We start from the raw sequence: 26,024 nt of genomic DNA on the forward strand, positions 1-26,024 counted from the left end.
CGGTGAGCTCCCCCCGGCCCGTGCACCTGCCCCGCACCCACCGAACTTCACCGGCGTCCGGACGTCCACGGCGGCCTTGCTGTCCACGCCGTCCGCCACGATCGCCACCTGCCCCAGAGCCTCGTCGTGCTCCACCCGCACTGGGTCCCGCTCCCGCCCGGGGCTACCGCCGCTCACGGCCACCAGGACCCGGTCGGCGCCCGGGCAGCGCTGCGGGTCCAGCGGGCGGACGCTCACCTGGCACGGCAGCCGCACCCGCAGCCGCCCCCGCGGACTCACCGAGAGCGCCCACTCCCGCGGCGGGGGCGGACCGGGGCCGCTGCGACCGCGGCGGGGGGACAGGCGGCATCCACCGCCCGCCCGCCGCCTGCACAGCCAGGGCCGCCCAGCGCGGGAGCAGAGCCCTCATTGCCACCGGCGGGGCGGGAGCGCCCGGGAGCCGCGTCAGGAGCGCCCGGGACGGACGGGACGAGGCCGCTCCTGGCGGGTGGCCGTAACCCCCGGCCAGTCACGTGGTGCGGCTGCACGCGGCGAGAGACACCGGCACGGCCGGTAAACAGGCGGTGGCTCCGCCGCGGAGGCTCCTGGGAGCCGTAGTCCTGTGGCGCGCGGAAGGAACTACAGCCGTGCCCGCGGGCCTATCGGAGAGAGGGGGCCGCGGGGCATTGCCGAGAGTGTGCTCCTATTGGGCGGCGGGGCGGGACACCGGAACCAATCAGGAGTGGAGGGCAGCTGAGGCGGGCGGAGGCGGTGCGCGGGTTGCCATAGCGACGGAGACGCCGCTCTTGCGGGCCGGGCCCTGCGGCGGCCGGGAGGGACTCGAGGGGGCCGGGGCCGGGGCCGGGGCCGGGGCCGGGGCCGGGGCCGGGGCCGGGGCCGACAGAGGCAAAGCCGCGGCTCCGACGTACAGGCAGGAAGCGAGTCCAGCGGCGCCGCCACAGCCCTGTTTGAAGAGTCCCTGAGGGCCGGGAGTGCAACCCCGCCGGGGCCCAGGGCGGTGCCGTGTCGCGCGTGAGGAGACGAGGTACCCGGGGCAGCCTGCGTTGCACTTAAGCCTATGGCGAGTCTGCGTGTGTTGCAATGAACTCGGTCAGCTGGTGTAGAAGCAGTTTGGTAGACGTGTTGGAAAACCAGTTTTTTGTTGTTGGGTTTTTTAAATGATAGTGCAAAGCACCCGAATTGCTCTCTGTCAGTAAGTTTTGGTCAATATGCTATGTGTTGTACTCCTTTTTAGCAGTTCTAAAGCCAACCAAATAAATATTTTTCTGAGCTCTGCACAAGTACACCATGAGACAATTGTCCTTACAGGGTTTACAAACAAGCGGGGAACCACTTAATTCGGTTTAAAAGACTTTTCTGGACTTCATAGCCCACATTATCATTGTATAACAATTTTAAAAAAGGGGGTGGGGCGTGTGGGCAATAGATGATGTTCAGTCAGGGGCTGAGTTCTTGTCATAGTTGTAGTTTACTGTCAGTACTGAGAGAGAAACATGCACAGAAAGCCACATTGTCTTAGCGACATTGCAACACAAGAAATAATGAAATCTGGGCCTGTTACTTAATTACTGTCTCACTTTTGCACTCCATGTGTTTCTTTTTTATAAATAACCATGCAAGCATGATACTTAGTCATCAAACATTTTTCATCTCATTAGCCCTGTTTCCATTTCTGTCTGACTTTGACTATTTATGAATCCGAAATGACATCTCAGTGTCCAAGAGGAAAAAAGATTGTACTAGTTTTTTGGTCCTTTGGTAATTTTCACTGTGGGAAGTTTAATATACACCAATAAAGCCCTTTAAGTTAAATTATTTCATTGGTTTACATTACTCAGTCTCAAAAAATCCTTAGGTGAAACACAAAAAAGGCCAGCCTGCTTTGTGATAATCTAGTATAGAAAAATAGAATTCTAGAAAGTCAAAAAAGTATCAAGAAATATCTTGGAACATTATGGAGGCTGCAAGTTATTTTTTTCAAGTCTTCAGAAATAGTTGATTTGGGGAAAAAAACCTACAAAATTCTCACCCTTGAGACCAATACCCAGTTTGGATGTCAGATTGTTTGTCAGGGAAAGTTACAGATGTATAACGAGTGTGTTGCAATGTGCTATGACTCCACTAGATGACAGCCAGTTCAGCAAATAACTCCGTGATCCCACTGTTCCAAGGGAATCCGGTCTCTGGTAAGGTGGGGCTCACTGCTGCCCACCTTTCTCCCTGAGTCAGTGCTGCTGTTTCTTATCCTTGACTACCACCTCCTTTAAAACGACAGTACTGCTTTCCCACAGCCCCCTTTTCCTTCAGGATCTTGGTACCCGATGCTCCTCATGTAGGCAGAAGTTTATCAGTGCCCACAATCCACAGTAAACTGTGCTCTGCATCACCTTTAATATTGTCGGGTTTTGCATAGTCGAGAAGTTAGTTCCAGAAACCATTCCAAGATGCTTAAGCCTCAGTTTTGTTTATATTTCATTGTTGCTGTTGCGTTTTCTCATTAGATACACTCTAAGCATACTCACATTGTTAAAGATACCGTACAAAACAGATAAAAAGTAATTGCTAGGAAGAAGTTCTTTCTCCATACATATGAAACCTCATGTGTTTAATGTTTTACTTACATTGTCTATATTTTTGCTATATTGATTCTGTTTAACTTTCATGCTCTTGTTTGGATCAGCTGGTATAGCATGTAGCAGACTCCAACAGTGAAAGAATATTGATTTGTTTGTTTGTTTGTTTTCTTCTTTTGCTTTCTGGCTTGTCATTTGCAGGAATAGAAAGGTATATCAAATTTATAAGTGAAAATTTAATTAGAGCTCCACTTTTGATAGCTGCATGATTTCTTAGTGAACTACAATGCTTATTTGCCATTTTACCAGATATTGGTGGTGTTGTATGCCAAAGAATATTCAGTATTTAATGCAAAAGGTAAAAAAACCCTAGAACTTACAAAGTGATATAAAATAGATTTTAAGCCAAAGTATTATCAGAAATACTTTTAGGCTAAGGTGAGAGAGAGATTTCAAGGAAAGAGGAATTAAATAAAAAATATTTACAGAAGAGGCTGTAAAAGGAATACATTTTTCTAACTTTTGTATTTGGAATTTATCACAAACAATCACAAACTGCTGCAGGTACCCACAGGTTATAAACTTAGTCTGCCTGGGTAGGGTTAATTTTACCCATTTGCTATAATTGTAGTGAAGAAATAATGTGACTTCACTTCTTAGGAAAATAGGGCCACCTTTATTTGTATTTTGGTTATTTTAGTGGTGTATTTCTGAAATGCTTCCTTGAATCTTCTTAATTCTCAAGGTGTATCAAGGGTTCAGTGGGTAGGCAAATTATGTTTTGTTTGTTTTCTCCTCTGTACTTTAGCGTTGCAAAGCACACAATGGTTTGGATTTCAGGGATTTTTTGTTTGTCATGCTACCAGAAATTTTCTGAGGAAATTAAGTTCCTCATGGAAACCATGTGAAATAGGAAGTGGCAAATCTTACCATTCAAATTCTCCTTATCTCAGCCATATCTAATTAGAAATCCAGCAGAAAAAGCCTGTGTGTGGCTCAGGGTGATTCTATCCCAAATAGCAGAGACTTGAAAACAAGGGAAAACAGTGGAAATTATGACAGAGATTGTTGAGCAGTTCAGGTGTGTGGTGTGCTCTCATTTCCCCAAAGCAGTGAGATTGTACAGTCTAATCAAACAATTTATTCTGATTCACATGTGTATTATAATGTCCTATTGTACATGATGTAGTTTTAAATTTAATTATCATTTAATGTTGGCATGATCTTGTTGTTTAAAGACACATCCCTTCATGCTGAAGCACAGGCTCTGCCCAGTTAAAACACAAGGTCTGCTTCTTTAACATAAGGGAAAAAGCCTAAGAAAATAAAACTTTAGGGGGTGGAAAGAGGATCACTGTGTGATCAAATAAATCTATGGAGCTCCTGCTATTAATATTGTCTGTAGGTCTCATCCTCTCTCTTTGAAGAGGATATGGTAGAACTGAAAAAGTTTTGGAAAAGGATGATAAGGACAGTGGAAGGCAGAGAAGGGCTTTCATGCCAGTGACAGCAGGTAGATTGGCTGCTTCAGCCTAGAGAAAGGATTGTCAAATGAAGATTCAACATTAGGAATAAACCTAGTGGCATAGAAAAGTTGTGATTATCCAGTAAAAGAAGTAGGTGATATCAAGGAGCCAGATTCAAAAGCAGCAAGAAGCACTGGTTACTCATGTCATGCACAGGTAAAATGAAAATCTCCATTCCCCTGGATTTTATCAATACTGAAAGTTTTGTATGAGTTCAAGGAGAAAGGGGATGGGTTCAGGGAAGCATCACCGCACCATGACTGGTGGGTACTTCTGTCCCTCCCCAGGCATCCAGTGTAGGCTGGAAGTGTGCAGAGATAGTTGATGCATCTTTATACATGGAGCTGCATCTCTTTATGCTAAGAATAAAATTTTACTACTTTTTGCATCTGTCACTCTGAAAAGAGTCAGTGCAGCTAAGTGTCACCTACCTGGATTCTGCACTGATTTGTGTATCAACATTGCTGTTTGCTAGAGACAGACAGAAGTAGAGATGCTGAAATTAGTTTGGGGAATCTGAGTTCATACTTTTATTATTGTTGCTGCCCTGAAACTGTTCACAAGAGAATTCTCAGCCTGATTTCACCCGGGTTCCAAAACAGCCTTGTAATTCCTGTTCTCTGCAATTCTGTGTCTTGGATCAAGGCTGTGATATTATTTGCAGTTTTACAGTTTGAAAACATCCATACTTGTTGGGCTATTCCGTGAAGTTAGAAATCATGCCACCTTTCAGTACTATTTCAATTAGAGAGTTTATTTACCAGATACTGCAGACACAAAATTGCCGCTTTGTTGAGGTTTATAGATAGAATTTTATATAAGCTGAATTATATATTTAGTAACATAGTAGGTAATGGAAGAATGCTAAACCTATTTCAATGTTCCATAAACATACATATGTTTTGTTACAGTCTGCCCTCTCTTAAAATCGCATGGAGACAAGGGCTTGTCACACCAGCTGAGGCTGCCTAATGGTTTTTCTCTGTCTCAGATTTCTATAGTTGTGTCTTAACATAATATAAACTTTTCAGATTCAGATTTTTTTTTTGGTCTCTCCCTGCCCAGCAAACTGGAGTCATGTTAAGGACTCTTTTGTACTATTCTACGGGGAGGAAGTATATTTTTGGCTGATGTCAACTGTGTGTTTCACATACAAGTATCAACAAATATGCCTACACCCATGAAACTCTCGCATTTTGGCATTGTTCTACTTAGAGGTTCTGCCACAGTGCTTTTTCCTCTGTCTAAATTGTTTCAGTAAGTTGAGAGGAACAAATAAAACTACAGTAGCCATAAGCATAAAATGCATATGCTAAAATATTCAGCAGTTCTTTACAGATGAAAAATTGCTTGCTATTTATAAATGTGTATACATGTTTATGTACAGTAATTCAGAGCTTATTTCTTGGCCTCTATGATATTTACAGTTATTTCACAATGTTTTGACTCCTCCAGGAGGGATCATGAAATTGCTTTTTCTTTCCATAAGCAAATACAGACACTGAAATCTCTCTAAAAGTCAAAATGTTCCTGAAGGAATTCCAAGCAGCGCTGAAGAAAGTAATAAACTTGCCAGTTTAACTTTCAATACCTTTATAGACAAGTGACTTTTCAAAAGGTGAATACAAACAAGGCAGCATTTTTGTATCCATTTTTCTACCACAATTATAAAAAGAGATTATATTTTTCTTAACTGTCAGCTTTCTGGCTGTGGAATGCCAAATTTCTCTGGCTGTTTCATTGGAGAGATCTGGTATATATTCTTGAAATACTCTCAAAATTTCTTCTTAATTTTATTACAGTTTCAGTTTTGGTTGTCCTTGATTTATAATAAGATGTTCTCTTTTAAAAAAAGGGAAAGGTCTCCCATATGTTATGTGAAAGGCTGAATGATGTCAAGACTGCCTAATTTGAAGAGGATTCTGCATCTTTGGCAGCTGATATGGGTTTTATAATGATATGGTTCCATAGCAGAACATGTCTTCTGCATAATAGCTAATTCTGGTGTCAGGTGAACATTTGCAGAAGTTGATGATCTCTCTCCCAAAATTTTGCACAAAAATGCTGTGATACTGATCTGTCCATTCCTGTCATCTACAGACAACTTCAGTGAACTTGTGAAGGAGTTCTTGAATTCCTCCATCCGAGCTCCATCTCCGCTTTGCACTGTGCTTTGCTCTATAAATGCTCTATGCCTTCCCTTATCTCACCGTGTCATGGCAAGGTTTCTGTGTGCCTCACAAGTCCCTCTTCCCTTCTCTTACCTCTATACTATGCTTATTGCCTCTGTTTGATCATCCCATGTCTCTTATATCTTTTTCCTGAAATGTTTTTGTCATCTTTCATGCTTCTTCATGCAAAAGGTTGGTATTTTAAAACTCTTTGGATATGCAAAACTCTTAAGATGCTATTATGCCAGAAGATGGATTTGTCAGATGTTAATTCACATTTGATACAATGATGAGGACCAACCTGATGGACACTGCTGTCTTACCATGGTATCAGGAGCATTGTTCCCCCTTGTATTCCACCTCCCATTTCCCTCATCCACATTGGCATTTTCATACACCTCTGAGAGTTCTGATGAACTTGGGAACAAAATTCTCAAGTGCTGGACCAAGGTAGTAAACACAAAGTTACATGAAATTATAGAAACTTTATGGCATTAAGTCTCATCTTGATGAGAAGTAATTACTAAATGTCCTTAGTCTAACTTTTTCTAATGCAAGTATCTTAGAGATTTCTGTTCCTAAATAACAGCCATGAATAGGAGATTTTCTCAAATACAAGTGTAGCAAAATTATCTTTTCCAATACCCCTACTTGTTCCAGCTTTCTTTATATTATCTCTCTGTGCATTTATTAAAAGACTGTGTTACCTAACTGGAATAAGAGCTTTCTTTAGGATATTTTAAAAATACTCAAAAGGATGGTAGAGTGATAGTGCAGCCCCTTGCATGAAGTCTTTCATGAAGTTGTAACTGTAGACTTACCTAGTTTGCTCATATGGTGACTTCTGTGATTTGAATGTGGGTCTGAAATCTTGATGGAGTGGTTTTTACACTCCACATTTATCTTTCACAATCATATATATCCTGGATCTAATGAACTGTATTGGTATTTTTGTTACTTTCTAGAGCTTTAAACAATGAGTCAGGCTGGTGAAGGAAGTCCCACTGACACAGAATTGGCAACTGAGAATGAGTCACCTACCCGTGCACCGACTTCAATAGCTCATAGCCAGGACGAGGCACCCACTGACGTAACAGCAAGTCCTGCATTTCAGTTTTTAGATGAGGTACTATGTGCCCCAGCTTTCTCTGTCTGTAGCAGTGCAAAGTAGTTGTTCTGAAATATATCTTTTGTTGTTAATAATTGGAGGTCGTTACCATAGACTATCTATATCTTCCCTATTTCTTTGATTTTTTTCTAAGTGATAAGAAAATTTTGTGAAGCAATATCATGTTCTTGCTGGGAATGCTGTGCTTGATACATAACCATGTTATTTTTTTCAGTGATCATGACCTTAAGGGGAATGAGAATAGAGAGGTCTTGGGTTTGGTCTTGTAGTATTCTATCTGTAGAGGTAGTTGCATCATGATTTTTAAAAAGGCTACATGGCTGCAGGAAAAATTGCAGGTAAGTGGCTCCTGAGGCACTATTAACAGATGATGGTGATAGAAGGAACCTTTGGGAACTCAGTTTCTTTTGCAGATTTTTTTGTGTTAAATCTTTCAGATTACTAGAAACATTTTAAAATTTAAGCTATCAAATACAGATCAAATGGAATCCTTAAAAATGTAAGCCAGAAGAGCCATTAAGAGATAATCCAATCCAAAGTTTGCACTGAAGTGGATTCTCTACAGATATTTATTTAATTTGTTCTTTAAATCTTTAGCTAATGGAGATAGCTCTTTGGGTATGCTTTTCCAGAATGTCGTCATTGCCAGAGTTTTATAAAAAGTTTTCCCTATATCCCAGTTTAAGTTTCCTTTGTAGTGAGTAATGCACTTCCCACATTTTAAATGGAGACCAGCCAATTTCTGCCCTCTTTATAATAAAAATATACATCTCTCTTGTATCCTTACCAGGATTTGTTCATATTTCATGTTTTTCTCAAAGTTCTTACCTAAAGTTGCTTTACCTTGGCCTGTTTCCATCTTGAATCTGTCAGATCAGTTTGCTAGCCCAGCTCTTACTCTCTGCCTACAACCTAAAGTCAGGAAAAAGGACAGGGCAAGAATTTGGAGTGAAGGGGAAAATAGGACTGGCCCTTTCCTCTCCTGCTATTAGATCATACTGAACATAGCATGAAGCTGCTGCTTTCAGTCCAATGCCAGTGTATGGGGAGCCCGCAGCTTCCAGTATTGTTGCAGCGCAAACCCCCTTTCTCAGTCCAAGGCAGCGGCGAAAGTGCCCCCACACCCCTTCTAAAATGTATTCTGCATTTCAACTTTGTTTTCCTTATTTTTAACCATGGTGAAAACTTATTTTTCTAGATTTATTGTAGAAAATTATTAGATCATTTGCCTGATTTTTTTTCTCAAAAAAAAGTCTTTCCAAAGTGGTTATTCTGCATATCAAATTTAAGGCTAAATTGTTTAATACTGATGACACTGTAAACCATTAATGGCAAATACAGGGTAACCTTAGTATTTAGAGCTGTTCCCAACTCAGGAGAAAACATGCTGTGGAAAACCAAAGTAAGCAATTTGCATAATATTTCATAAATGAGGTCTTCCTGTCATTTTGTTATTTTCTAGAAGGGCACTATGGCTCGTTTATTTTACCATAATTTTTAACAGTTTGCACTTTTACTTTATGGGTGAGTTTGGCTTTTCATCACTTATTTACGTTTCTTCTCTTCCACTGACGTATTTGTTTTCTTTTGTTGAACTTTATACATAATTCAGGGATAAATATATGACTTCAGTCACCATAGAGGTTGTTGCATTGATGCTGACTTCAACTTCTTGGAATCGCTTTCAGGATTTTTCCACAGAAGTAGAATTGTATCATATTATCTCAGTTTCACTGACCGGTCATTTATGCCTGCACAGCATGTACTTATCAGAAGGGACATCTTTTGTTATTATAGGATTTCTTTAAAAACAGATATATGCCCTCTTCCAGTCAAGCCAGTCTCATTTTTCTCATGTAAGCAAGCAGCAGGTACTCAAACACAAAGAGCAAGAAGTCAAACATGCAAACTCTCTCTCCTTTATTTTTAATAAAACATAGTAACATTATTTAGCTTTGTGGGTTAGGTAGAAATACTAAAAACTTGACAGAGTTTGAACAAAAGCCACCCACTACGTCATGACTTCTTTTCACCAAGTGTTTTTATTTATTTCCAAGTTGACATTGTCCTGCTCTGTTGAGTACTGCCATACATTCACAAAATGAACTTTCCACTTCTTTTAGCCTTTGTTGTTGTGTCCTTGAAATAAAGATCTTTGCTCTAACACTTCTAATTTAGTTTCTTGACTTGTGAATCTTTCCTCATACCCTGTTTTCTTCTAGTGTTGGAAATAAATCAATCTGCATTATGTTAATGACTTTCGTGGAAAACTACATAGTCTAGTACCTGTGAGATGAAATAAATATATTACTTGAATAAATGCTACATTAAGATGCAATAAATCATGCTGGTTTTATTTTGATTTTAGTATATTACAGGCCATGTATATGTAATCTTATTCTTAAAAGGCAGCAAAAAATGTATTGAATTTTGTCATACGTGTACATTGTCTAAATTTAAAGAGCCATAATTTTATTAAATGGATATTTTGTAGTAGTTAGCTTCAACAAAATTATCTAAATTTGTATTCACCCTTTGCTGCAAATTTATAATTTTTTTTGCAGCAGATGGTAATATAATACACTTAACCTCTCCCTTTATCCTTACATCATTCTTGCTACAACAATACTATTACTGCAAAAGCAGCAGAGAACAAACTGAAATTGTCATTTGAATAGAAAAAGCAACAAAACATGACATGAAACTGGATTAAATGCTCAAAATGACAAGATTATGCAGAATGAAAATTGAAAAAGACCAATTTATGAATTGCCTCCTGCCCCTTCTATTCATTTTTGTTCCCATAATTTTTGCTCTTCACCAGATTGCACAGCAACATTTTTTCCCCACTGGCCACTCAAGCTGTGTTTTACTTTCCTCCACCTGATCCAGTTTTAATGGGAACATAAATAAATAAAGCATCATTTGTCATAATGGTGTTGTTGATGTTTAGTTTGTAATCTATTACAGTTTTCAAATCCTCTTCTGTTGCTTAATTTTTGTTTTGTTGCCCAAATCCCAATCCCAGATGTAAAAAAAGACCCCTACTCTATGCATCTTCCCAGTCTGATAGTGAATCAAACAAAAAAACCCTGAAGAGAAATCCAATGGTGAGTATCTTCTCCCAGTTTGAGGTCTTTTTACTTAAGACAATGTCTTGTGCTTTTTCTTTCTCTTCCTTTTGTTGACATGTTCTTAGGCTAGAAAGATAGTTCAGTCAAATGTATACATCTACCAGAAAAATGATTCTGCAACATTTATCTTGCATGTCTTTGCAGTGGATGCTCTGAGGCAGCTATTAAGTCTGCAGAGCAGTGTACTTGTGAATGAAAAGTGCTTTACTATTTACCAGATCCAGTGAGCGGATACCTTGTTTGGAAGGTACCACAATAATCCCTTTCTGCTAACAAACATCATCCATTTATTTGCTAAATCTAAACCTGCAAAAGAATAAACTCCTTTGCAAGACTTTCCTGACTGGTCTATTGCAAATTGTTACATTCTGTATCCTGTAAAATGGTCAGTGCCCCCTATGTGATACCAGCACCAAATCTTTCATTTGTGCTGCTTTTTTTGATGGAAATTGTCACTATCATGCCACATTTCTTCATCACTGAAGTCCAGGTGTCCTATTGCCATCAGGAAGCAGAAAGAACCTTTCATGAATATTTTTCATTACTATTTTGAAACTCAGAGTCTTTCTGAGATTAGTGAATTTATACTCCTGGCTGCCAAAAGTGGTTGAACTGCTAATAAAAATGCTAACCAAAATCTTGATTCTAGTGGAAACACAGAGAAAAATCTCCATGTTTACCAAAAATCAACAAAGACTTCTCAAGCAAAATTTGTTTCTGATTATCTGATCCTGATTCATGTCTATCTGCTATCTGGAAGAGCTTTAAAGTCATAGAACAGTGTATATGTTCAGTGTTTGAATGTTGTTTAAGGAGAGAAAGGTACTTCCCATTTTTCTCTTTTTTCTCATCTGTGCTGCAGGGAAGAAGAGGAAGTCACATAAAGGTTGGCTACAGCTTTCAAATATAAATACTAGGAATCAATATTTCATATAGTTCTTCAGTGTTGTAATGACATCTAAACACCATTCTAGCAATTACAGTTGTTTCCAATTTCTTTTGCTAACAAACTGGTTTTTAATTCTCTCCTAACTTAGGTTACATGGTGTTTCTAAACAACTTTCCTTTAAAATTTTTTTTATTTATCCTTAAATGAAAAGTTTCCTAGAAAAACTGCCTTGGTAGATTAGGATTTTTTTTTTTTTTTTTTTTTAATCACCATTTTCATTTCTGTCTCCCTACACATACTGTAATGTGCTTTCTGCTATTACAAAGTATGATCATCACTGTATTTTTGCATGGTGACTATAACAGTGCATAATTTGTTTTAGTACTCACCAAATATGTGTGTCCTCTATCAAAGATATAAAAATCTTGACACAGCTTTGAATGTTGAATGCGAACAACAGTTTTAAGCTGATCCTGGCACACTCCACACTACAAGCTTCAAAGGCTCCTGGCCCAACAAAAAAGCATATAAATATGTTGACACAGACAGCTAAGATACTGTCTCCACCTCCACGCACAGGAATCTGACTGCTAATTAAATAAATCTTTTTTGATTGTGTTAGTGTGGTCACTTGGAAAGTCAGCTAGGAATGAAAATGTGTTTGTAAGCTAGAGTATGGTTTTTTGCACCAGCTTTCAGCAAGTAGGAAATAGTTTGTATTGTGAATGTTAAAGCAAGTGGTTGTTGCCAAAGGAAAGTTGATTGTTCTTAAAAAAGCTGTAGAGGAGTTGGGCAAATGTACAGGTGCCTTCAAACAGCAGGAATGGGAACAGAGCTGGTGTAACATGCTCGTTCTACGGAGAGGTTCTTTTTACCACTAGCAGGTGACATTGTGAGGAAACAAGGCCAGGAAGTGGTTGGGTGTGTTTGAACTATCACAAAGCAGGTGGTATTTCTGTTCATTTCTGAAAAGGCTGTTTGAAAGTATTTATGATGTCTTGTTTTTCTGCGCTGTTATAAAGTCAAGTGTGCAGATTTCATACCATACAGAGGAGCTAGAGCTCTATAAGGCTGTGAGACTAGTGAAAGGAATAACCTTTAACTGTAACATCTTGCATTTTGGCCTTTTCTGAGCCCTTTCTGAAACTCATGAGACTTGACAAGACAAGTATATTGCTGTATTGTTTTCCAAAGCTATCTCCCTCTTCCTGTTTTCTCACCTAAAATATGTATTTGAGACAAGGCAAATCTGTACTAAAATTGGGTCTACCAGCCATGTGATGAGGAAGCCAGAGAAATGTTAACCAATCTTACATTCAATAAAAACATTAGAGGTGGAGAATCATCTGTTACACACGAGGTTACTTTAAATGTTAAAAAGGGGATTCCTGGTATTCAAAGCTCCTGGGTCCAAACACTCCTGAATAAACAGAGCCTTAGAGATCTGGATGAGAAAGAATCCTTGTATTTCAATTTAGCATATGGAGGTTAAACTTTGGAGGGAAGCGGAGAGGCTTTTGTACTCTGTCTGAAGAAAGGCATGAGAATTTCTGTTTCTCAAAGTGGATCCTGCTTCTCCATAAAAATTATTCACTCCATGTAATTGCTTAAAAGTGTGTAAAGCCTACTATTGTTTTGTACTGTGTAATTTTAAATGAGGGCATACTATTCCCGCTGAAATGCAATCTTAATTAAACTTACAGTTCATCTTGATTATATGAACATAATCAGTTAATTTTGGTTATTTTTCCCATTATTATTTTCCAAATTGTAGGTTACGGGTGTGGGTTCGGCAATCACGGTGGGCGCCAGACTGTAGGTTACGGGGTTCTGGGGTCCTGTCGGGACGGCCGGACGTAGACGGTGACGGATGGAGATGAGAGATCTCTATAGGCAGGTCTTGGGACACAGCCAGTTTATTGTAAAGGGCGTGGGTATTGGGGCACTGCTCAGAGCTGGTAGACTCAGCTCTGAGCAGGCCCAAGAGAGCAAGAGAGTGAACGGGTGAGAGAGAGAGAGAGAGAGAGTAGGAGCAAGAGTAGAAGTGGAAGAGAGGAATGAATAGAAGTGAGAATGAGAATGAGAAGGAGAATGAGAATGAGAATGAGAATGTCTGAAGTCCTGGTTACAATACAATAAATCATCTTCTGCACTGAATATTCTAATTGTCACTAACCAGTCTAATACAAGATACAAATCCTATAGCATTTACATACAGCCTATAAGAGTTCTTATATTACCATAGAGTGTTACATCTTAACTTCTAAAAACTACTCTTTGGACCCCTTCTGCTGAGCTAGTAGGGTCTGCTCTGACCCTTGGACCTGTTTGCAAGCAGAGGGTATTGTTCCATCAAGAGGGGATTACTTCAGTCGGCCATATCATTGTTTTCTAGTTGTTCAGTAACTAAGACCTGGTATTTCAAAAGTGGCTTTCATTTCGATGTTGCCTGTAGTTTTCATATTCCCAAAATCTTTTGTCAGGCAATCATATTTCCAAGGCTTTCCTGTTTCATCTTCCCCAACACAAATGGATTACTCTTTCACTGAGATCGGAAAAAACTGATGAATGAGGACTTAAAAATATTGCTTTCATACTTTCCATGTTCTCATGACTTGTGTGAGGGTTAGATTTAACATACCATCTTAAAACATTGTTTTCTGTTTCTGGTTACCATTGAGGGTGACAGCCAAATTAACTTCTGGCAGAAGAGCTATAGCTCCATAAAAGTTTAATTAAAGCAGTGAATGAAAGAGATCGATTTAGTATGTGGAATGTTTGCATTTAGCAGGACCTAGCCATTTTTCTTTAAAACTTATGTCAATGTCTTCAGGCCTATATGTACTATTTTCTCTTTCTTTCCTGAAAGAAAATGACCACACACACAAAAAATCTAAAACTATATTGAATGTATTTAAATCTTCTTTCTTTGTAGGCCATTATTTAATTATTTTCTCTCTTTTTTTTTTTTTTTTTTTTTTCTCTATGAAAATTCAAAGTCGCATACTTCCTGCTTTGGTTTTTCCATGACATGTAAATCATAGAAGCTAAGTAAACTTGGCACTTTTGTTTGATTTTGGTTTAATTTGTCAACAGGGGTCTGGGTAGGGATTGGCAACCATCTTAAGTTATTTTTCAAATAAACACGTAAAAGTAAGGGGTTTTCTCACCAATTTATCAAGCTACCTGTTGTTCTCAACTCACTTTAAGTTTGACTGCAGTCTTTCCCAATAAACACCATTAAGGAAACAGGTATTTGCATTAAAAAGGGAAGGAAAAAGCACCAGTGCTTTCAAACCTTCTTTTCCTTTCTTCTCTGGTTTGTTTGGGGTTTTTTTCTGGTTTTAGTTTGGTTTTGTTTAAGCAATGCATAGAAAGCCAAGACATGACAGTCTGCTTGGCTGATCACATTGAACAGATGGGCTTGTGTCTTTATATTTTGGAAACAAGCTATAGGAATTTTGCTAGGAAACCCACTGTTAGTAATTTTTTCCACTAAAATTCACAATTTAAATATTAGCAAGATTAAAACCACAAGTGTTTTCATATGATAATTAGTGTTACATAGATGTTTTCCATAGATTGAAAGACATGTTTTGAATTATTAAGCCTTAGGCAGAAATCAAGGGCTTTTTCTCTGTATAAAAAAATTGTATAATTTAATTTGGGGTGGTATTTGTATTCATGTGCTTTGATGACTCTTCTATGTGATCTGAAAGGTCAAAACATCGGTTTGCTTCTCCTCTTTCATGTTAAAGATAAAGGTTGTGTAGACTCTTGATTGGGCAATTACTTTTTTCTCTTCCAAAATATGAATAGTTTCAAAAAAATGTCTGAGATTTCAGCCCTTGGTATTATCTGGCAATTAAAGGGTCACAAAACAGATCTCTAAGGAACTGTCAATACATATGTCACATAGTCATCTGTGTTGGTTATTGGTGTTTTCTTACTGCTTCAATAAAATTATTTATGAGAATTTTTTTATAGTCCTCATATACATCTATTACAGTAGTACAGCTTTAACAGTGTGACATAGTTTTATTACACCAAGAAAAAACAAAAATAATGTTTGCAACAAGTAGATGAAGTTACACTTTGTAAAACTAGTACACATTGACAGAGATTCAGCTACAACAGTTCCAGACAGGTAATAATCAGATTTCTGTAACAGCATTACACTTTCTTTTTCTTTTTTTTTTCACTTTCTGTTTTTAAAGACATGAGACAAAGCTTCTGTAGGTGATTTTCCTATTCTGTTAAAATTCCTGTGTTTTACCAAGTTTCCTTTAAGCAAGATTTTAAAAGGATGGTTTCTTTTCTAACAACTTAGCAGTAAAAAGACATTTTCAAGTAGAAGCTTGTAGATACTGTAAATCATACTTAGCTAGTTATCATATAATGAATAGGAGCAAATTGTGCATTTCATGCAAAATGATTAATTATAATCATATGCAATTAGATATTTGCTCTTCTAACCAATACTTGATAAGTTGTTTTTTTTGTTTTGTTTAGACAACTATTTTTTATCCCAAAATAAATATTCTATTGCTTCAAAACATACTCTCAAGGAAAGATGATACATCTTGCAATTAAAAGTTTTCATTGCTCTTTAAAATTGAAATATAATAAACCAAATTACACTTGAATTATCCTTCAAAGTATTTACTTCTTTAAAATATATATTAGTATTTTACAATTTAGCAATTGCCAGTGTTTTTTGTTTGCATAACTTATAACTCTAATAGTTTTTTATAATCTTAAAAAAACAGTAGAGATCATATTTATAAAGTATTAGGTCAGATGTATACTTATATTCTTTTTTTATGTCTCTTTTAATCAAAAAGGCTATGCCAGCAATGACCACACTTTACTTGATAAAGAAATAGAGTCTTAGTGTAGTTTTTCTGCATCTCAGGATTGGTATAAGCAAGACAGTAGAATAGTCTCTTGCTAAGATAAATTGTGTCTCCACTCAGTGTTGGTCACTGTCTGTAGAGACATGGCACGGATATCTGCAGTCAAACTTGTGCTCACTATCTACAAAGTCAGAGTTAATAACAGTATCTCTAATTTGAGCTTCCTGAACTATTTGAAAATTAGATTTTTTTATTTGTTATATTTAGAAAAAAATCTTTCATCATATATTCTCTTTTTTTTGCTTCGAATTGACAGTAGATTTTTATGTTTCTGTGACTATGAAACATGTAGTCTAAAAATGGGGAGAACAGTCTTTTCTTATGTCACAAAACATTTGTAATTTTTTTTTAATTTTAGGGTCCAATGATACCTAGATTGAGAAATATTTAAATGAGAGCTTGACTCTCTACAAGAGCATCTTGTAACATTCGACTTACCTAAAGGATTCAGGAGAAAGCAAAATGGCACTGGAAACTCTTTGTATGTATTTAGAGGCATTAAAGCAAAGAATATGCATTCTTATTGATGTCTTCCTCCTACCTGTCTACCTGCCTCTATAAATGTGCAATAATCTACATAATGGCTCCTTTCTCCTACAAATGACAAATAGGACCTTGAGCTTGAATGGAGGAACCAAAAAGAGCAAGAATGTTGTTCATTACATGCTCTCTCCATGTGTAGATGTGACACTTCAGGACATGGCTTAGTGTGGACTTGGCAGTTCCGTGTTAAAACTTGTACTCAGTGATCTTAAAGGTCTTTTCCAAACTAAATGATTCTATGATTTTATAATTAGTTCCTCTGCTTTTATTCAATTCTTCCACCAACTTGTTTGAAAAATCTTTGATAAAGGGAAGAAATTTGAGGAATCATCTTCATTTTCTGTTTTCTTCAAGGCCTTGTTTGGTGTCTTTGGGCAAACCATGTGGCCCTCTGTTTTCTAGTTCTTTAAAAAGAATAATTTTTATTAATTTTCCTAAGTTATATTGATATTGCTATGGTATAACTTGGAAGTTGTGAAGGATAGATGATAGAAAAAGGCTGTTTTAGAGAGACTAGTTGTTTTTTTTTAAAGTGTTGACAAATTTATATTAGTTACACCTCTGAATTATTTCCAGGTTAAAATGTAGGAGTCATTCAGACACAATTTGTGGAAGACCATATAAATGTTTTAGATCATGAAATGTGGTATATCACAGTCAGTAGAAGCACCAAAAGCAATGTTTAGAATATTTACATAATGAAACCGAGACTTGACTGGTGTTAAGTCTTAGTGATAACTATTCATGTACTTTAATGCTGGTTTTAATACATTATATGGGTCAAATGGTCTCTAAAAAATTATGTGGAAGTATGTTGTTTTGTCTAGAACAATGTTTTGCCAAACATTACTGAATACTTGATTTCTGAGTATAATACTGAGTAGGTATGATTTTGAGTGCAATCCAATGCAAACTAGTTAAGACAAATGTGTAGAATTACTGCACAAAACTTTTGGGTCTGATCATGATCTTTACTGATTTAAAGGGTTGCCTATATCCAGTGGGAATATCATCAGAAATACCATGCCATGTACCCCAGAAAATGCCATTGCGAACACCTTTGTATTTCTTGTGGTAGTACTTGCCATTGAGATTGGCTGACAAGCAGGCATCAAACCACCAGCCAGAGCTGTAGTACGCCCCACAGTTCCCCGAGGGATACCTGTCATTGTCCTTGTCTGGGGTCGTAAAGAACTTTTGGTCGTGGTTGTAGTGCCTGCTGTAGTGGAGGGCATCTCCTGCAGTGCCGCTGTAGCCGTGGACACTTAGACGGTACTTGAGGTACTCGTTGGCCACGTAAAAGTGGTCATATTTTGCATACTCTCTGATTCCATTGAAATCTTCAAGATCAATTCTCAGTTGCATTTCCTGGCTCCTTGTCAGGAGATGAATTTTGTCATTGCCTAGCCAAAACTCCCTGCTGAGGTTTCCAAAGCCATGTTTGTAGTCATTCCAGGTTCTGTTGAAGTTAGTGCTGCCATCCTGACGTCGTTGCAACACTGTCCAGCCGCCTCCTTGTGTTTGCATGTCACAGTAAACTTCAAAGCTCTCGTTTCTGGGGTCAGGGCTAATCCTGTAGATTCCATTACTCCTTCTCCCTGCTGTGTAATGGTCAGCACAGTCTCTCTGCATTATTTGTATAACTGGTGAAAGAACAGGTAGTGTTAGAATAAACATAATTTCAATTTAGAAATATAGAAAAAATTTACCCACACTGATGTGGCATACAGAACTTGCATTGGAGAGACTTTTACTTTGGAGATAGTGTTGCAGCAATTTCAGTTCCAAGGCAAACACGTTTTCCATCAAATTTACTTTATAACAGATGCCACGTAGGATCTCTGCATCAGATAGCTGTCCAAAAAACCCCATCTAAACTATGTTTTTTCATCAAAATGCCTAATATAAGGGCATTTTGATTGTTTGCTTTCCATTTTCTCATTTTCTCTACTCTATCCTTTCATTATCTCATGTAAATTCTGATTTCTGAAATAATATTTTCCATATTAGAATTTTCCATATTACAAATATAGACTGATTTCTTCAGTCAATATTTCTAATGCTTTGTGTTTGCACACTTGCTGCTTTTTGTATTTAAATGTTTAGCTTCACACCCTGTCTATAATTTATAGCTCCATCTGGCAATATATTAGAGGAAGAACTTTGTCTGTGTGGGAATGATGTTAACCTGGCTATTGTTAAGCTAATGTTATTTGATAGAGAACGTAACATCATTAGGAATGCTTTTTGTGTTAATGTGGACTGTACTTTAGGAGGCAGGAAAAAAGTAATAAAATTGTCACATCTGTTGTGTGATTCCTAGAAAGATGAAGGTGGAAAAGTGATGGTGCTTTCCTGTGTATGTGGCATCTCTGGCTTTAGAGAAAGGACGAATGTTAGCATCTACTACTAACAGTACCTTTTTTCCACCAATGGGTGATGTGTTTTACTCAGAAGAAAAATACCCCCCATTTTTTTCTTCAGAGGGAAAATCCATTCTTAAGTGATATGGAGAGCTCTCAGAAGTTCTGTGTTAAGAGTCAAAACCATAATGTTCATTCCCATTGCAGATTTGAATGTATGGGCATGTTCATTTGTAGGTGTCTAGGAAAAATTGTAATTTTTCCTAGAAAATTTAAATTAACTACTTCTTGAAAGTGAGGATTGATCTCAGGCTACAGCAGGGAATAAGATTCAGGACTTCTTGTTTGCCAGAAAACTGGACATTTATGCAACCACAAAGTATATGAGTCAAAGGCTTTAAAGCCAAGTCTAAATTCACAATACATTCTCATTTATTTCACTGAACTTTGTGTAAGATCTTTGGTGGATTAAATTTCAGAGCAGATATTGTCAAAGAATATACATTGACGATAAAATGCTTCTATAATCTAATTCAACTCCTATTTAAATAAAGTTTTACTATTACTTTCAGTGGGTGCAGGAATAGCTCCTGGATAGGAAAAAGTTGTAGCTGTTTTCCTTGCTGGCTTTCATAATGGATATATTGCTGCTACAAGTGCTTTTGGCATGTTGCTGTAAAAGAAAAGGAATATCTACATGATCATGTGCTATGAATGCTACTCATTGTTTCAATAAGTGTAAGGAATATCTAAAATTAATTTAGTCTGTTATGAAGTACAGTACTTGAATGTGATTCACTGCCCATTATTAATATAACAAAAAATTACTCATTCTTTTTGTGAATGTTTTGTATCTGAATGAACATAATTGATCTGTAGTGATTTTTATCTGATTTAGCTGATTGCTGATATAGTAAAAGCACTACCTTTATTATTACTTATTTGCTCTTTTCACACTTTCAAGAATTTCAGTTGTACATACACTGTACACTTGCAGATCCTTCTGTTTTCGATATGTGTAGACAGAAGAACAGTTTTATTTTAATCTTGGATGCTAAGCTAGAGACTTAAAGATTGTAATGCAGCCTGATCTTTCTCTGTTTTGTCTCTTGAAGGCTTAATCTTCCTATGTTTGATGTGATAGAATACATTGACAATCTAGGGAACATTTCTTGTTTTCAAGGATTCTTATATGTAAGATAAAAACTTTATGAATTTTAGAAAACCCCTCGATCTTGCCTTAGTAACAGCAAACATTAGAAAGAGAGTATTAGTTCTATTCCTTTATTTTAATTAGGAGAATTAAATGGTAAAAGAAAAATTGTTTGTCAGTGATAACACCTGTTTTCTGTTTTATACTGCTCTTATATTAAATAAATGCAAAGGGTTTAGTGTTAAAATGCTGGTACATGTGTTACCCAGTCAAGAAGTGCTGTTAGTAAGCTTTTTTTAGCTGAGCCTTTCAGATGTTTGCTGGGATTATAGGAAAATTATTTTATTATCCATCTGTTAAAAACGAAGCATTTTTCTAGGTTCACTTAATGATTGATGATGTCTTGCACCCCTTTTCAGAGTATCTGCAGTTTTGCAGTGGGAAAAAATAAAAATGCTGTTTTCTAAGGCACACCTAGAGAAAATTTACCCCTTTTCATCCAAGGAGAAAATATGTTTACGTCACTGATGTTTAATGTCTCTAATGAAGGGTATTATGGTGTAAAATAATGTTTCATGTTTACTTATTAAATTGCAAAAAAATTGTCCTTTAAAACTTAATGTTTTGAATCCCTCTAATGAAGTCCAATTCTAGGAGGGACTGAACACCTGCAGCTCTCAGTAACCCTCTAGTGGCTGCTGAAATGTTTTACAGGAGTATAAATAAACACTACAAGAGCAGATACTTGTGAAGGTAATAACACAGCTATTTGGGTAAAATATATGTTTTAATTGTTTACCTAATACTAGTAAAATGCACAGAAAGTTTATACAAGCAGTAAGAATTAACAGATTACATACCAGGTTTTGCTTGCATTGCTGGACACTTAGAAGAACATTTGTTATCCAGGTTGTTCACAGCAAATGTCAAATTTGCAACTTTGCTGTCAACATAGTGTTCCACATTGTTCATATTTATGAGGCTCAGCTTCTCTAAACGACCCTGCAGTGTCTGAATCTGGCTCTTTGCATTTTTTAAGCTGGTTGCCATTCTGTTAACTTTGCTCTGCAGTTCCTTTACTCTGTTATCTTGGCTTTCGGTGTTTTCTGCAGTGTTAGGTAGCAGGAATTCATTACTTCTTTCTCTTTCTTGGTTGTCATCTGCTTGCAGCTTGCAATCTTGGCAGCATTTCTTTAGCTTGTTTACTGATTCTTTAAGGGTCTGTACTTCTTTGAGAGTCTTCTCAAGCAGTTTGAATTCTTTGGGTATCTGGATGGTCATCGGAGGCAGATTTATCTGATAAGGGCAATCCTCTCCTTCATCACATTTCCGATTAGTTTTGAGCTTTATAGGACAAGTCTCAGTAACTTTTGCTTCTTTAGCATTCTCTTCCTCTTCTAAAACAACTGCAAAGACATTTGTTAAAGCAAGGAGAGTTAACTTCAGCAGGACTATGTAAATGAGGAGCTTCATCTTCACCGAGAAACTAGCAGTATGAGGAAGTATGCAGAAGTGGAACAACTTTATAAGGGCAGCTTGAAGCCTGTGACTTATCAGACAGCCTACACTGTTCTCAGAAATGGGTGGGAGTGCTTGCATCACGAGTGATTAATAGCAGAGCAAAGTTAGGTAGTGCTTGCAAGAGTACCACATTTCAGTGAGTATTCCTGACTCAGAGCTAGTTTCTGTAAGCAAGATGATGAAATGCATGTTATGCAGTTTAATTTCATTCCTTGTTGTACATGGATTTTCTTTTTTTGGAAAAAAATCACCTAGCTCTTTATTATAGCAGTCTTCTAACATCTATTTCTTAACACTTGAATGGTCTAAAACTTATTTTCTAAAGCAGACCATGATTTTAGCACAGCAGGTGGAGAAAATGAAAACCAGCCCTTTTCTCAGTTTGAAGTTTATCACAACAATAGCTTTACTGACAGTCAGTCCCCTTCTCCGTAAAACTTTTTCAAATTTAATGCATATATTCATATAAATTACTTAAAACTGAAAACATGTTGAAACACACATGGAGTTTTGGTTACAAACATTTTTCAGTACAGAGTCACAAATTCAGGAGGATGAAAAGCACTTTCTTCTTACTATTTCGCCTAGTCCACCTTAAAATAGTTATCTTGAATATTCATAATTTGTATGGCACATCACAGTTAAAATTCACTATTATCTGATATGGGGTATTTCTTATTGAGCCTTTTTAAGTGAAGGTTTCCCCTTTGATGTATGAGATCCTACCTGTTAGACTAATTGTATGGGAAACCAAAGAAAATCCTGATCTTCTGGTTAATGTCCCAAATTCTAAATCTAAAGTGAGGCAGAGGCCTAGGGAAAGAGCTCTCATCAGTTTGAGGTATTGCTCTTCTTTTTATTGTGCCTTATATCAACTTTTAGAGTTAGTTGTGTATTTTACTGCTGATCGTACCAAATGAAATACTTCTAGAGGTGATAATTGCCATGTACTCCCTCATTCTCATTCCACAGACACCTTTGCCATGTGTGCCTGTGCAGTTTTCATGATCTGTGTCATTTTTCCTGTGCCTCAGAAAAAGGCTACGTGGATATGTCTTTATGCATTCACAGGTCAGTCAAGAGTCAAATAATTTGCATGAGTAAATGGTATTTACACCACTTCTTGTTAAATTAGTCCAATCTGAACCATTTATTTCCTTAAACCCTATTTGAAATTACTCATAACACAGATTAAACATTAAGCAGACATTAGTCACACATACAATCCACAAGTTTATGTTCTCTCTAATGTTACTAACATTATACACACCACATGCTTATATTGATAGTACGGGGAGGAGGCTTGGTAAAAAAACTTACTTGTCTAACCCGCTGCAAGAATTCCTTCAGATTCCTGCATAGCACAAAAGTTTGGGCACTTTCTTGGGAGATAGGTTTTGAATGGGTTTTTTTTTACCTTCCCCATTTTCTAAAGGAACATCTTTAAAGCTGTGGTGCTTTTAGTTATGTGGTAAAACTGTGTCTCCCCCTTTCAGATCATGATAGCTCCCCAGCAGTGAGGTGAAAGGAACCCCTCACCATTCAGGTGTAAGATACTGACATCACTCTGGTTTTGTTAAAAATGCATAAAAACTGAAATGTTTGTAAAAGATAAAGTGTATGATTTTAATTTGCAAGTAAAATTTTAAATTTTTTTATTTGATTAACAGGATGCTAATTTTTCATTGTATTAGTCTAAAATCAGGTATTTTCAGAGCCTTCTTCTTGTGTGTGGCTGCTACTGTCAAATGGAGGAAAGCCATACCAGCCTCTTTTGAGAGGGTTTAGAAATAGAATAGAATTCTTAAATCCTTGTTATTTGGGAAGCCACAATCCCCCCACACTGTTGTTTGTTCAGTTTACAATTAACTCTGCTATCTGCTTTTTGACTTTGAACTGGACAAACTGTTCTGTATCTGTAAAACGAATAATAATTATCCTTGATAGATGACATTCTATGATTTGCCTTGAAGTATTTGAATGGATAACAAATATTGTTGTAATTTGTGATTGCTGTGCTGCATTGAAAACCTAAACTATCTTTAGAATATTGTAACATCTAGAAGGGCAGAAATTTCTGCTAATGCTGAATGTAAAAAAAAGGAAGTTCAGATAGTGAGGTGAGGTATCTGAACTTTTCAAACATCTCTGTTTGAAAACAGACATCATGTCTTGAGACATCCATTCTTTAGTCCTATATATATCTTCCTTTTGGGATATTTGCTTCCTCCCTTGGATGAGACATCCGTAATATTGAGTTGCTCTATTATCCTCCTGATTTCATTACTGGTCTGATGATCTGCTGCTAAGCTGTCACCAGTCTGCTTGGAGTCCAAAAGATACATTTCTCCACCAGTCTGTATGCTTCCCCTACCTGTGCACTCTTGTAATTGAGTACTGGTCTTTCTTCCTGTTCTGTCAGGGAATGTCCATTCCCAGCAACTTGTCACACCTCTCTTCTTTCTTCAGGAACCCAAAATAGTATGACACAGCCTTTTTCACGTTTCATGTCTCTTATCCTTCTGGGAATAAATGAAGCAAACTGTCAAATCTGAGATTTTCAGCATTCTTTGCCCTTAGAAAGGACACTGAGTAGTCTTAAGCTGTGAGATGCTGATGCAGTTTAACTAATGGCAGAAATATTGGACCAGATTTAAACTGAGACCTGCAGTTTGTTGATAAACAAAGTTTCTTCCCAGATAGGACTTCTCTAGATCTAGAGTGTTCTGCATAATACAATGACACTGAACCCTGCCATAAATCAAATCCCTCCTGATGAGAGAGAATTTTCTACAAGTCCTTGCAAGGAGTTTCAAAGATAAACCGAGACTTTTCCTTGAATTTCAATGCTCCTGGATAGTTGTTTATTAAGTCTTATCAGAGGAACAGAGCCACTAGCATGACCCAGGTACAGCATAGAGCACAGGAAGCAGGAGTGGAGGCTCTCTATCAAGATTTACACAGCCTTTTAAAGATAATTTAACCACTAGTTACTAAAAACATATCTTATTTTCACTTTCCTACCAATTATTCAGTAACAGGGGTAGGAACTGCAGAATTCTCTATCCAATCATTCCAAACTACTTTTACTGCAGAACATGGAGTAGTAGAAGAAGGAGAAGAAGGTTTAGAGAACAACAACAATGCTCCATTTTGATATTTTTTACTCTTATCTATTTAGTACAAAGAGAAGCCCCAAACCTCTAAATTTTTCACCCTGTGACAATCTTACATAGTAGTCTATCACCTAATTCACACCACTGTATTTTCTAGTTCTTGTCTGATCGTTGGTAATTTTTTCCAAGGTTGGTGGTTAAAACAGTGCTGTTCAGGGGGGTAAGAACCCTTAAAAACAGGCAGAGAAATATTCTTGGCACGCTGCGTTCCTACAGTACTTAAAACTTGAAATTAGTTAAGCAGTCACAAAACCCAAAAGCCAATCTTTTTCAACTGTGAAAGGATCTAAATAACAGCTGATGGCTGTAACTGAGACTTTTCTGCTAAGGTCTTTGCTTTTTACTTAAAGCTCACTTTCTTGTAGCTTTTAATCTCTTCTAGTCTACTTTTTAGGACTGTGGACTGAAGAGATATCTTTATCATATAGACATCTTCCTAAAGGTAAAGAAAATAACTGACAGCTCAAGATACTCTTAAATTCTACTGAAGATTTTAATTCTGTTCACAGAGCTATGCGGTGATTACAAGGTTAAAGAAGCAATATATTTTATCAGACTTGTCTGAGGATTGTTTATCCAAAGTTTATCAAAACCAGCGTGAACCGTTTCCCATGAATTTTTAGAGTAAGGTTTTTTTTCTTTTTCTGGCAGATAATGGAATGTAGGTCAAATAGAAAACAACAAAGTTATGACTGTGACTATGGCAATTTAAAACACAACAGCCTGGCATCTGTTTGATTTCTGGCTTTGTTCTGGGAGTCAACATCTCCTGCAGAAGAATTGCTGCAAAATATCCAGGTTTGTCTAAGCAGTTCACGTGATTGGTATGAACAAACCTGAAGTACTTTGGGGCTCATTCATAATGAAGCATTTTGGTGGCAGAGGTGGAATGTGTTAAGATTCAACTGCTGCAGGAATATTTCTGATGTT

General features: G+C 37.5%; 3 protein-coding genes across 4 annotated transcripts in view; 1 reads left to right on the forward strand and 2 right to left on the reverse strand.

Moving 5' to 3' along the window:
- The window catches only part of FAM185A (family with sequence similarity 185 member A), a 38,677-nt gene extending 38,103 nt beyond the window's left edge, over positions 1-574 (reverse strand). The window contains 2 exon segments of the mRNA XM_048300750.1: positions 42-355; positions 357-574. Coding sequence (XP_048156707.1) covers positions 42-355; positions 357-409 — 367 coding nt within the window. The 5' untranslated portion in view covers positions 410-574.
- Positions 575-876: 302 nt separating this feature from the next.
- CCDC146 (coiled-coil domain containing 146) overlaps positions 877-26,024 on the forward strand; it is a 70,409-nt gene continuing 45,261 nt past the window's right edge. For both annotated transcript variants that reach the window (XM_048299956.1, XM_048299957.1), the window contains exons 1-2: positions 877-1,024; positions 7,236-7,396. In XM_048299956.1, the coding sequence (XP_048155913.1) occupies positions 7,247-7,396 (150 nt within the window). In that variant the 5' untranslated portion in view covers positions 877-1,024; positions 7,236-7,246. The remainder of the gene's footprint in view (positions 1,025-7,235; positions 7,397-26,024) is intronic.
- FGL2 (fibrinogen like 2) lies at positions 15,441-21,945 on the reverse strand. Its single transcript, XM_048299961.1, has 2 exons — positions 21,258-21,945; positions 15,441-18,524 (listed from the first exon to the last, which is right to left on the reverse strand). The coding sequence occupies exons 1-2, from the start codon at positions 21,868-21,870 to the stop codon at positions 17,818-17,820; spliced, it is 1,320 nt and encodes a 439-aa protein (XP_048155918.1). The 5' UTR covers positions 21,871-21,945; the 3' UTR covers positions 15,441-17,817.

The sequence above is a fragment of the Corvus hawaiiensis genome, chromosome 4 (assembly GCF_020740725.1).
Source record: "Corvus hawaiiensis isolate bCorHaw1 chromosome 4, bCorHaw1.pri.cur, whole genome shotgun sequence".
NCBI lineage: Eukaryota > Metazoa > Chordata > Aves > Passeriformes > Corvidae > Corvus > Corvus hawaiiensis.

What these genes read in the sequence shown, in the direction of transcription:
- FGL2 (XM_048299961.1), bottom strand. Translation starts at nt 21,870, where the DNA reads ATGAAGCTCCTCATTTACATAGTCCTGCTGAAGTTAACTCTCCTTGCT. An exon ending in AGCAATGCAAGCAAAACCTG is followed by an intron (nt 18,525 to 21,257) that starts GTATGTAATCTG and finishes TTCTTTCACCAG; the next exon opens with TTATACAAATAATGCAGAGA.